Source organism: Ammospiza nelsoni, chromosome 4, assembly GCF_027579445.1.
Source record: "Ammospiza nelsoni isolate bAmmNel1 chromosome 4, bAmmNel1.pri, whole genome shotgun sequence".
In the NCBI taxonomy this organism is placed as follows: domain Eukaryota; kingdom Metazoa; phylum Chordata; class Aves; order Passeriformes; family Passerellidae; genus Ammospiza; species Ammospiza nelsoni.
The window spans coordinates 47,844,925-47,857,176 of NC_080636.1; the positions used below are offsets into that span (position 1 = coordinate 47,844,925).

Genomic DNA, 12,252 nt, shown 5'->3' on the forward strand with positions numbered 1-12,252 from the left:
AAAATAATTGATTCTTTTAGGATGATTAATAAAAGCCTTTTTTGCAACCCTTCCAGTGTTCCTGCAACTGCTGGCAGCTTTGTTCCTTGGGTAGATTTTTGTCACAGCAGCCAGTTCTGGCCTTGCAGAACTGTCCCTGACGCAGTGGTGGACTTCATAGTGGATGGTGCTGGGAAGGAGGAAGTAGATTCCTGGCTTGCTTGTCAACCATTTGTAGTTTATGAAAAATAAAATAGAAATACAAGACACTGTTATCTGTTCTCACTGTAATTGGTTACTTAACTTTTTCTTCTTAGATTGTTGGGGTTTTTTTTACTTCTCCTTAAAAACTCTTGTTTTTTCTTCCCTACTCCTAATAGATTCACTGTGAGGAGCTCAAAATGAAGAAGAAAGATGCAGAAGATTGCATGGAGCTGTGCCCCCATCAGTGTGTTGAGATGGAAAGGTACTGTGTTTGTTACATGGAAAAACTTCTTTGTTAAAAATTTTTGGGCGCCTGCAGTTTCACAAGGTGGTTTTTGTCCTACTGATGACACTGAGAGGATTAAGTATGATGCAGTGAGTCCTCTGCCTTTCAGCTGGGGCTGCCTGGCAGCCACCACAGGCAAGGAGCTGACCTGATTTCAAGAGCTGGTTGTCCCCTGTCAGCTCCTGTATGTTACATTTCCTGGCTGCATGTCCAAATGGTTCTCATCTGTCTGTCCTGCTCGTGCTGTCAGTAGATCACTGCAAATCCCTCAGCTCTGTGTGGTGGACACAGACTCCAATGAATCATGGGCTTGTTTTCCTCCAAAGGCTCAGCCCAGCTAAACAGGGTGTTGGTGAAGCATCCCCATCCTGGCCCAGGCTGCAGCAGGAGGCACAATGGGCTGCTTGTGGTGGTGCCTGATTTGAAAAGAGAGCAGTGGTGTCAAGTACCAGTTAAAAATGTCAGCTCTGTGCGGTTGCACTGCATCAGAGTCACAGCTTCCCAGAGGAACAAGCACGTGGATGATGTGAACAGACTTGTGGGGCTGCAGCGGAATGTGCAGGGCAAGCAGCCAGTCCAGAAGGGGCCATGGGAGGGACACCATTCCAAAAAGACATGTACTGAGGCCAGCAAAGTGCCCTGACAGGGGCACAAGCTTTTTCTAGGTGTTGATCTCCACAGAAAAAGAATGAGTGCTTGAAAAACATCTCTATTGCCTCCCTTTGTGTCATTTCAGCTTTCAGTTCTTTCAACACAAGTTCCTGCCACCTCCCCACAGCTTTCTGCATGTGTGCCTATCAGTGGGGGAGTTCATCTGCTCCGGCAGCACGTGCTGCTTGGCAGATCTGCTTGGCCAAGCTTGCCACTTGATTGATTTCCATGGCAGAAATCAATTCCCTTTCCACTGGTGAGGCACACACAGCTACGTGAGGCCTGGGGGCTGAGTCTGGGTGACAGTGCCCCACTTGCTGCCTCTCCAGGGAGACAGTTGTCTGCAACTCCCCCAGGGCTCATTTGAAGCCTGGCAAAGTTGGTGGAAACAATTGAATTGGCTTTCCTGAGGTTTGAATGCAGCCCTAATGCTGTCCATTAGGAAGCCAGTCAATGTCTTGGTAGTAAAATGAACTGGAAGATCTAAGTGAAAGGAGGGTGATGCTCTTTTTCTGATGTACAAGCTGTATAGAGTACAGGGGTGAGGCAGCAGCATGGAAACTTCCCAAGGGACAGGAATATCCAGGCACAGAGGGAACAGCACCATGTGATAAGTAACATCATTTAATGCAAACCAACAGCCATGGTCTTCTTGCATGTTGCAAATTTCCTGAGGGGAGTAGTCAAACACTGAGAGACACTGAGTGCCTGTATAGCATCAGTAGCTTTCCTTCTCCTCACTGAGCTGGGATGGGTTATAGGTGCTGCTTCACTTAATCACTGGGCCCCCCCTTTTGGGTTGTTTTTTTTTCTTTTTTTGGCTTTTTTATTTTCAGAGGAAACCAGATGTGTTTCCATTAAGAACATGCCCCCCTTTTGTTGTCATTTGTGTAATTCTTAAAATTAAGCAAAAGTATTAAGGAATAATTGTTTCTGCTCACATTAACAGCACACAGCTTCTCCAGATGTGGCATTTGACAGGCCAACAGCTGCTGGCTATTAAAAGTGCCTTAAAAGGCCCATTCCTTTGTCATAAAGGGAACAGAAGTGTAGGGACGTTTATGGGGTGAGAGGCAGATGTTTTGGCTGCATCAGATTTGAGGGAAAGTTTTAGGTGGTTTCTCTGCTATGGTCACAGGGCTTGTTTTAACCCCTATCATGCACCTTATGGAGCTCTCTTCTTGGCACTGGGGTGAGGTTATCCCTAATCCCACACTGACCTGTGGGACTCTGAAGACAGAGCAGTTCTGCCAGGTAGATCTCAGTTGATGTTTGGCTAGCTTCCCATCTATGCTCTTGAAACAGTAGATGAATTTTTGGGGGTGAAACTCAAGTTAAAATATTAAGCGAAAAACAATTTCAAATAATATGCTGCTGCTTTTTTTCCCCCCTAAACTCTCTTTTTAAGTATCTACTCATAATCATCAAAGGCAGGTGTTCTTTTTGTGTTTGTCCCAGCACAGTATGTTGTATGCCTAATAAACTGTTTTTTATGGTGGTACATGTGAGGTGGAACATGGAAGGAGTGGAGCTCAATTTCAAAAGTTCTGGCTCAAATTCCCAAGCCTAAACTTTGAGTGGAGTGTTGAGTACTGGAATAGCACCACTGGTCCTTAGGGAGCTGCACCACTTTGCAACTGTTCCCTATCAGCTCAGAGTCTGCTAAACTTCTAAGGGCTTACAAGGCTGCAAAATTTTTTTCAGTAACAAAAGTGTTTTTGTCTTCTCAGCAAATTTTTCCTTCTTCCTATTGCTTATTGGACTGGAAATTCTTTGCTATTTTTCAGTCTTAACTGAAGATTTCAATATAAAAATCTCAATGTATTTGCATGAAAAAAAATCAAAGAGTTCTACAAAACTGAATTAAAAGAGAGCAAAAGTTCTGCAAAATGACATGGAACATAAGAGAATAGCCTTGTTCTAGAGATAAACTGTCCTTTTAAAAAATTATATCCCTATTTTTATTCCTATTTTAGGTCTATTTCTAGAACAAGTTAGGCTAAATATTCTGTAATTCAATCCGATTCTCCCCCTCATTCTACAGGCCTTTTTCTGACATTGAGTCTATTATTATAAAAAAGGGAAATATTAGCCAAAACAATTTGGCACATTTTAAATTGATCTGACTAGTTCTTTCTCCATAATTCAAATGAAGAAATTTCTATTTATCCATGAGTTTACTTCCTAGGCTTAGCCAAACAAGAATCCTATATCCCAAATGCCCACCCAAGGGGATGAAGCACATGTTTTACCATTAAGCTCTGGAATTCATTTCCCATCAAAATATGGCTCCATGGTGTTGGCGTCTGGCTGTAAATCCTGCCTTAAAGCCTTTTTTCACAATTGTTTATGGTGTGTATTTGTGCTTTCACCACCACAAGAGAATGACCCCAGCACACCAGCCTTGAAATTAATAGTTAAAATAGAATTATATGGCTTTGGTATGAGTGTTGTGTAATAAATGCCTCAAGACATCTCGTAGGTATGTCCATTGTTGCCATGTAACTGCTATGAGTAAGGAATAATACCAGTTTCCAGTAAAAAAACAGGAAAAAGTCAAGAGATGCAAAACTGGGACTCCTATGGAGCCTCTACCTTCTTATTTGAGGAACTTTTGGTTTTCAGCCTTCAATCTATGCTGCTCAAGCCTGAAGCATGGGGCTGATCATGTTCTGGCTCTCTGCTTAAAACTGGAATTGATATAAAAACTATGCAGCCATTTATAAACAAACAATCATTATTAGTTAGAGAATTATACTATTATAAATAATACAAAAAATTATAAATAGGCCAGTGTAGCTAAAAACTGAAGTGGTGCAAAGATGTGCTATGGGGCAAGAAGTGAAAACCATTTTAAATACAGCAAGTTGAACACGTGGGAGAAATGAAAATAGCTTCAGTGGAGTGCACAGTGAAGTTCTGCATGGATATGACAACTTGAAAACCCAAGAGAACATGCCTAATTTTTATTCTTGGTGGACATGGCTTTTCAGATCTGACATGGAAATTGTGAGGAAGGTTGGGCTGTCTGCTTTCCCTGCAAGCTGCTAAAACTTGTACTGGGAGGCCAGCTTCCTTCATTACATCTGGACCTTTTGCTTCCGTGTCAAATATCTTAATTTTTCAAAAAAGAAAATTTTACAACTAACTCAAAGTCTCCAAAAAAGAGTTAACATTGTAATCTCTGATTGCCTTCTGCAGTAATCACAGCTTGCTATGAGTAGTTTTTATATCTATACCTTAGAAAGCTTAAGCACATGGAAGGATTATACTTTAACTTGTATGACCACAGAAAAATGCTTTTAATATTTTAATATTTTCTCAAAAGTTTTAATGGTGCAGAGGTTTCCTGTGAACTCCAGGAAACCAAAAGCAGTTTTGCAAACTGTTCTGTGCAGAATCTGAATGCTGTGTGCCCTCTAGAGCTCTCTGGGGGAAGCTCTGGTAAGTCTCGCTCTGGGGTAGCTCCTAATCAGGAGTCCCTTGATGTATTCGAGCACTCAGAGCATCTGTGTGCTCTGAAAGTCCAGATTCTAAATCAGATCTACACAGCAGATCTGAATAATGGTCTAGTTCACCATAAGTGTATCCTTCTGATTGTCAAAGTGGCTGATAATAAAATGCAGTCATAGTTTCTCAGTCTAAAAATGAAGTAACTTTCTGATTTTTGTGATAGTCTTCAAACACAGAGCAGAAATTGGTTTGTAGAGATCGGAGCCTTTTGTAGTTCTCTTTCTTTTACCCAGGCACAGTTGTGTCCTGCTTTTGCCCAGGTAAATCCAGAAAGAGGAGTATAGGGACAGACAAGGGTAGGAGCAGCCAGAGGTGATTATCATTTACAGCTACAACATCAAACTGTGGTGAGCAGAGCAATGAACACTTCCTGACTGAAAAAAATATATCAAAAGCCAGCCCCCCATGTTTATGGGTTATTCTCAGCTTGGTTGATGCTCTGACCTCAGGAGGTTGTGGTCACACATCTCCTCTTGCAGTGGCTGAACCAGAAGCAGAGCTGAGTGCAGCCTGCCTAAGCATTTGCTGCTGCACTCCTGCCAGATTGCTGCTCATCTTTTACGGTCCCCAGGGCTGCACCCAGCCATTGCTCCTTTATTCTGAGTTTTTTTTTCTTATGCTTTGCTGCTTCATTTGGCTTGAAAGAGTTTGGAAGCACTGGCTGCTCTGCCCGAGCTGGGCGAGTAGGCTGTGCTGGCAGCTGGGGGTGGTGAATTGCAGCAGCGAGCGGCTGCTTCCGTGCTCTGGCTTTTCAGCTCTTGTGAGCAGCCTCGGAAGCGGCGAGGGCTCTGCCCAGGGCATGTGCACCTCTGCTGCACAAAGGTGCCTCAGACAGCATCAGGAGCCGCAGTCCCAATGGTGCTGTTCTCCAGGAAGTGCGCTTGGGAGCGCAGAGCGCCTGCTCTTCCTGCTGCCTGAGGTGTGGGAGCCTCAGCACAGAATGGCTTAGAAAAGTGCCCCTTACCCTGGCTTATCCAGGATTTTGCAACATTTAGCCAGCCAGAGGAGGGCTGGATTTCTGCCTCGAGGTTCGTTGTTTCCTCCCGCAGTGTTCTCCGTGCTGCTGCTGGGGCTCACCTGCCACCCACGCACGGCTGAGCCTGCGGAACCCTGCACAGCCCTCAGAGCAGCTGCAGCCTCCTGCAGCACCGTGGAGCTCATGACGATGTGCCTGGGGAAGGGCTTGCTTTTAGTCCTCGTGGCTATGAAAGTACAGCTTGTCTAACTACCAGCAGCAAGTCAAAAAAACCAACCCAAACAACCCAGCTCTAGAATTTTACTAGCCCTTTTTTGCTACTCTTGGTATTTTATTTCCTCTTGGAAATGAATTTTTTTTTCCCGTGCTTAGTGAAAATACATTTCTGCTACGGTCTCTGTGTTTTAAATATGGAGCATTAAATGAATTGTTCTATGCTCTCAGCGTGAAATTCACCACACTTCTTTACTCTTTGATGAAGATAAATGGGTTTGTTTGTTTGTTGGGCAATTTTATCAATTTCACTTCAAGAGTTTCCTCAGAACCTGCTGCTCACTCCCGACGATTGCCTGTCTAAACTTCAGGAAGTATAATTGACAAACTCTTACAGCTTTCAGTTTTTCTGGTGGTTCAAATAAAAAATTGTGTATTTTCTGTTGAAATGAAGAAGTAATCTTGCTATAACAGGTCGGTGATTTTTTTTTTTTTTTTTGAGCCTTGCAGTTTGCTTTCTGGTCATGCATTAATTATATTTAAAATTGGTTTAAGCTGATTAGGCAATGAAGTCTAAGTTTGCAAAAGAGATGAATCTTTCTTGATAACTTGGGTTGATCTAGGAGATTTAGGGGCTTGTACTAATTGTATCTCAGTTAATTATCTGGAAGTCACATTCCACCATAACAGTGTATCAGGTGAATCAGCCCTAGTTGCAAGTTTGTTCTGGGAATCTGGAACAAGCCCTTTTGTGCACCTATGTTCTCTATGTCCTTACCAGTGAGACTGAAAGAAAAGAATTTTCCTGAAAAAAAAAAAATAAAAAAAATTAAGTGTTCTCAACAGACCAATTTTTTTTTTACAAGATGTTTTTAAAAGGAATTTTTAAAACATTTGTGAATGTTTTTAAAAGGAATTTTTAAGGGAAAAAAATTTTGAAAATGCGTGTCAGGTGTCTGCTACAAAGTGTTAGAGAAAACAAAAGGTGCCATTAAAAGACTTTGTAAATATGAGATTTTTGAACTCAAAAGACTTAGAGCACCTGCTTTTGCAGTTCTAAACCTATTCAACTATTCTGATAGCATTTTTGCTGAAGCTGAATTTAAAACTCTTGAAACTGAGTGAAGTTTACAGCCTGTGGCAGTCTTAATATAATTCCCAAAAGGGTCGATTTGGATTCTGTAGGTGAAAAGTGGTACAATTCATAAAGGCTTCTTGTGTAAGTATTTTAAATCAATCTCTCCCACATGAAGATTGTGTGTCACTGCCCTGGTGCTCTCTGCTTGTGTTACCAGGAAGGAAGGGAGCTGGAGCCTGGTGCAGGACCAGCTCTGTTCTCACATTCACAAGAAAGCCTCAAATTCTGGTGTCAATTGTAACATTGCTTTTTCTTCCTGAGCAGATGTGAAAGTAAAGAGCTGGATGTTGAAATAAGGAACCTGATAGGGAAGAGCAACGCTTTGGAGTCGTGTGAGGACCCCAAACCTCTTGCCCAAGAGAGGCTGAGCCCTCAGAGAACTTCGTGTTCCCTTAAGGTAATCACAGTGTGCTTTTGCAATGTTTATCTTGCCAGGAAAGAACGTTCAGGGGATGTTCTCTGCGGGGCTTGACTATGCATGAAACTTGAGGATTTCTGAAATGATGCAATGAACTTGCTGCACATTTTTTTTCCCTGACATAGCTACTTTTTGGTATGAGGAAGAGTGACTGAGAAGGTGCATTTTATAGTGCTTTAAAAGGTCAGCAAAACCCACTGGTTATTATCCTAAATGTCAAACCCTATAGCCGGATGTACCTTTTGGGTAACACAGCTCCTTGGAACTGTGTAACCCCCAAAACACTGTCATTTTTGATGCATTTGGAAGTTCTGATTTAGCTGGGAATGAGCAGAGGTGTGGGAGACACAGACCTGTGGAAGTGTCAGAAAGGCTTTCAGATGAATAGGAAGAGAGGAGAAGGAAAATGGTGATGATTCAAACCCACACTTCTGTGGTATTGCAAACAGAAAATCGTAAGCCACCTGCTAAGGCAATTGTCTTTGCCTGCAGTGAAGCCGTGGTTAACAAGCCTGACAGAAACTTGTTCTGGGTTTCCCTCTCAGTTTCGCTCCTCTCCCCTGAAATAGCGAGAATAGAAGGAATTTCCCCGTTTTCCACAAACTAGGAACAGGAGGAGGGAGGGCTGCAGAGGAGAGGAGTGATTAAACCGTGAATGATCCACCTGCAAGGGGTGGCGCTCTTACCTGTGTCACTGTCGCACGGGATGGGGAAAGGAACGCTCTGAGGGCTGCACGCCAAGGCACGGTGCAGGAAATTGGTGAGGAGGTAAAAGGGAGATGACTCTCTTCTACGAAATCCGAAATTACACCCAGCTCCTTTCACATGCAAACCGCCATCTCCAGAATGACTCATGACCTCGGGGCACGGAGCTGAGGCAGCCTGAGGAGACACCGAAGGGTCAGACCGGTGGGATTAGAAACCAGTGGGGGAGAGGGAACCGCAGGGAGGGATGGGGATTCCCGGAGGCGGGGGAGAAACGAGCCTGGCGAAGCACAAGTCAGGGCAGAATCAGGCTGTGAAATTACAAGCCACAAATGATCCATGGAAATCCACATGTTAGCCTCTCTCCAGCAGAAGGAGACATAGGGAAGGATTTGGGGGATATGGGCAATGTGAGGAGGAAAGAGAAAGGATGTGCTCATCGGGACCCTTTCTGAGGAGTGCTGCAGTGCTTCACACAGGAGACAGTGGCAGTATTTAATCTGTGGTGCTTTTACACTCTTTGCATTTATGGCGCTCCTTACCTTTAAAATGCATGTGTGAGGTTTTCAGAGCTTAAAGAGGGATACTTCATAATATTTCTGCGCTAGACACATGCTGGCTGGTTTTTATTTATATTTCTAAGTCACAACTTTTCACTTGGCTGGTTATTGAGCTGGGATTCAAGTGAGTGACAGCTTGACAGTCTTGCTGAGCTTCAACAACCTCAGTGTCATGTGCTAGGAGTACCTGTCTTGGATTGTGTTTTGGGAAAGGAGGGCAAATTTTTAACACCTAGTAGAATTTGTGAAGATTATGAAATAATACTAAAAGAACCTCACACCAGAAAATAGCAGTTTGGGAAATGAGGCTGATTGGCACTTGAAATGAGGGACAAATGAAATGCTCAAGGGTTAAGAAAAAGTTAATAATGAAACAAAAGTGTACCCTTCCCTAAGTGTCAGTCATTCATCAGGAAGTTATTTGTCAGAGACAGCAGGTCATTTTCATTCTGTAACATTTTTTCTGGAGTGAAGAGTACAAATTGCACTCTACAGAATGGCATTTCCATCTGACCTTAAATCACTTTCAAGACAAATCTATAAGTATCTTAAAAAAAATCCCCTTTTTGCCAGGATTTTTTTCCATAAGAATTTATGAACTTCTCAACACGTCCTTCAGTCTGTGATTCCTTCAGTTGCAGCTTGTCCTGACGCTGCATTCTCCATTCCGGAAAGGGAACAGATTTGCATTTTTTAGATTGGCAAATTGTCATCCAATTCTTTTCACGTGGAACTTGGATTTTCATCAGCAGGCCTGAGTTTGCAAATGCTTAGGTACTTGAGAGGCCTTGCCCTAATGGTTAGTGGATAAAGGAAATCCTGAAGCAGGAGCCTGTGCTCAAATATTTTGATTTACTCTGAAACCATATCTTGCTCTAATTTTATCTAGTTCCCACATATTAAGACACAAATTTGCATCTGCACCTATTTTTCTGTCAGAGGGAACATGTAACTGAGCAGCACAAAAGGCTGAGGCTGACACACTTACTGAAGGGAAAATCCCTTTTTAGCACACCTCTCTGGTGAGCCACAGGGGCCTGGTTGGGGCAGGAGGAGGCAGATTCTTCTTCTGGTTCAAGAGCCAATTTTATTCTTCAGCTAAAATCTCTCATTTTTTACCCTTTTGCCACATGCCTCAGAGTGGGAAAATGGATATTGTGGCAAACACTGCTAGCATAACAGCTTCAGTAATAAAGCCAAAAACAGAGCTCAGCTGAAACATAAGCAAAGTGAAGGCTCCTGAAAAGCCACCAAATTTAAACCCAAGTCATCTCAGAGTTAATCTAGCTTCTACCAGTCTTTAACAGAGCAATAAATTTAAAAAAAAAATTATAATCAAAGAAAATCCCCAACAAACCACACAGCAGATGCATGACCAGCTAGGAAAAAAATTACTTTGTCATTTTGTATGATTTTATCATCATCAAGGAAAGCCTCACATTTTATTGCATCAGGCCTTTTAGTAACTCTTGGTTTCACTGCAGTTACTGAACAGACAGAATTTTCAGAAGTGAGAAATGGTTTTCATTATGTGAATTTGAGTGATATTTTGTAATACTGTGACACAAGTTGTTCCCAGAATTAAGATCCAGCACTCTAAAAATGAGAACTTTTATCATCTTCTGGTGCTGAGGCTTGTGAGAGGGTTCAGTGCTGGCCACAGCTACAAGGCTCTGATTTTTCTCCCACTGCAAGCTTCCCAAAGATGCCTAAAAGGCCTTTATGCTCAGGAAGCTCAGGTCATCCTAGAATACAAACTAAAATATTTTTCATTTTTTAGCAGGACATGAAAAGAAAACAAAACAACAATCTCAAAGCTGCTACTAATATAAATTACAGATTATTCTGGAAATAAAATAGAAATTAATAAGAGGCTTCAAGTTGTTGTAAGATGCCACTTGGGAGTTAACTTAGGAAGTGTGAGGGGCAGCAAATTTTCCTGTTTACTTTCTGAGCAGCTTTTTCCATACCTGACAGATTTTTTAGATTTGTAACTGCATTTATGGTCTGATTGTCAACTGGAATTTTCCAAGCAATTTAAAACTGACTGTTTTGTTCAATAGCTTTAAACCAAATATAAATGCTTTTAAAGATTTATGGGGCTTTTTGAGTTCTGAAACTTGATAGGTCTCAAAGTGTCCTTCTTTCAAGGATTTCTGTATATCTCAGGTGTCTGCAGTGCTGTTGTACAACCAAGTTTTTCTTGATAGCAGTAAACATAAAGAAATGTAGTGCCTTTATCACTGCAATATCAATGAAAATGAATGCTGCCATATCCTTCTCTTTTTTTTGGTGCTGTTAACTGTTTTCACAGAGACAGGCAATGATTTTACTTCAGCCTCCCAGTTTTTGCTGGAAGAATACCACCACCTCTGAAGAGCTTGAGTTTTTCTTCCCTACTTATTGCCATTTCTTCTATTCATACAGATCTCGGGCATACTCTTCTCTCTCCAATCTGTTTTTACATGGCAAACAATTATACCTATGAATGCTGAGCTGGATGAGACAGGCACTGAAAAGTACTTGAGTCTTAGTTCTGTTCTGTCCAGTTTTATGTAAAATCATTCATTTTATTGTGATTATGATGTAAATCATCTGCATTGTTGCAGTCATGAGGGAATCACTAACAAGAACGTAGTGTTCTAATGTCCAGGTAGCTTTCCAGGAAACTACTCAGCTCTCCAGGAAACTGTTGTGACCTAAGTTACAGAATCAACCAAAGTCTCACCCTCATCCTCTCTTCAAAGTAATTTGAGCATCAATATCTTTCAAGTGGGAGCTGTGATTGATGAGTGGGGCTGAGCCCTGGGTTTGCCCCTCTGTCCCCACTGTGGGGATGCTCGGCACCTCACTCACCACATCCCAGCGTGCTTGTGTGAGGAAACCAGAAACTGAGGCTGCCTCCCCTTGCAGGCCAGACCATAAAATGCAGCTGTTCAGCCTGAGCTTTCTCCAAAAGTGAACTTGCTGCTGGAGAGGGGATGAGACTGGTGAGAGTGGGAGCTTGGGGGAGGGACAGCATCATCATCCTCAACAGCAGATGTGCAGTGTGGAACGTTTGGGATTTTAATTTTATTAAGCAGATGCCCAGTGTTGGTGCTGTTCTGCACCAGTTAATAGTCTTCAGTGCTGTACCTGATATGCTCAATGTCTAGTTTTGATATAGGTACAGATGAAATTCTTCCAATTTCTTCACTAAAATAACCTTTGATTTTGAATTTTTCTCTTCATTCACCACAAGTTTTCTGTCTGCTCCATAAACCAGGAGAAAAATGGAAAGAACTTCAGGGTAACAGGACATATTTCATATGCAAATATTATAAAATAGTAGCTTTCTTCCAAATTGGGGTTTGTATCTTGCAAAAGAGGAGTTGCTTAGTCACACATTGTGAACCAGAGATCTGGAATGTGGCTGCAAAATTTCAGCATGTCACAGGATTGCTTTACTTTCTCTAAATCTGTTTTTGGAAATTGAAAGAGGGATTTCTATTATTTTTATGTCAAATTTCACAGGCAAACTTTCATTTCATTCCTTCAAAAGGAAATGAGCAACCTCTGCTGCTGCTGCAGAAGCGATAGACCCAGAGATCTTTCCACAATAGAAGCAGA

General features: G+C 42.1%; 1 protein-coding gene across 1 annotated transcript in view; it reads left to right on the forward strand.

Annotated features, from left to right (window-relative positions):
• The first annotated feature begins 380 nt into the window (after positions 1 to 380).
• Positions 381 to 12,252, forward strand: part of TNIP3 (TNFAIP3 interacting protein 3) — a 32,743-nt gene continuing 20,871 nt past the window's right edge. The window contains exons 1-2 of the mRNA XM_059470933.1: positions 381 to 445; positions 7,225 to 7,357. Of these exons, the coding sequence (XP_059326916.1) occupies positions 381 to 445; positions 7,225 to 7,357 (198 nt within the window). The remainder of the gene's footprint in view (positions 446 to 7,224; positions 7,358 to 12,252) is intronic.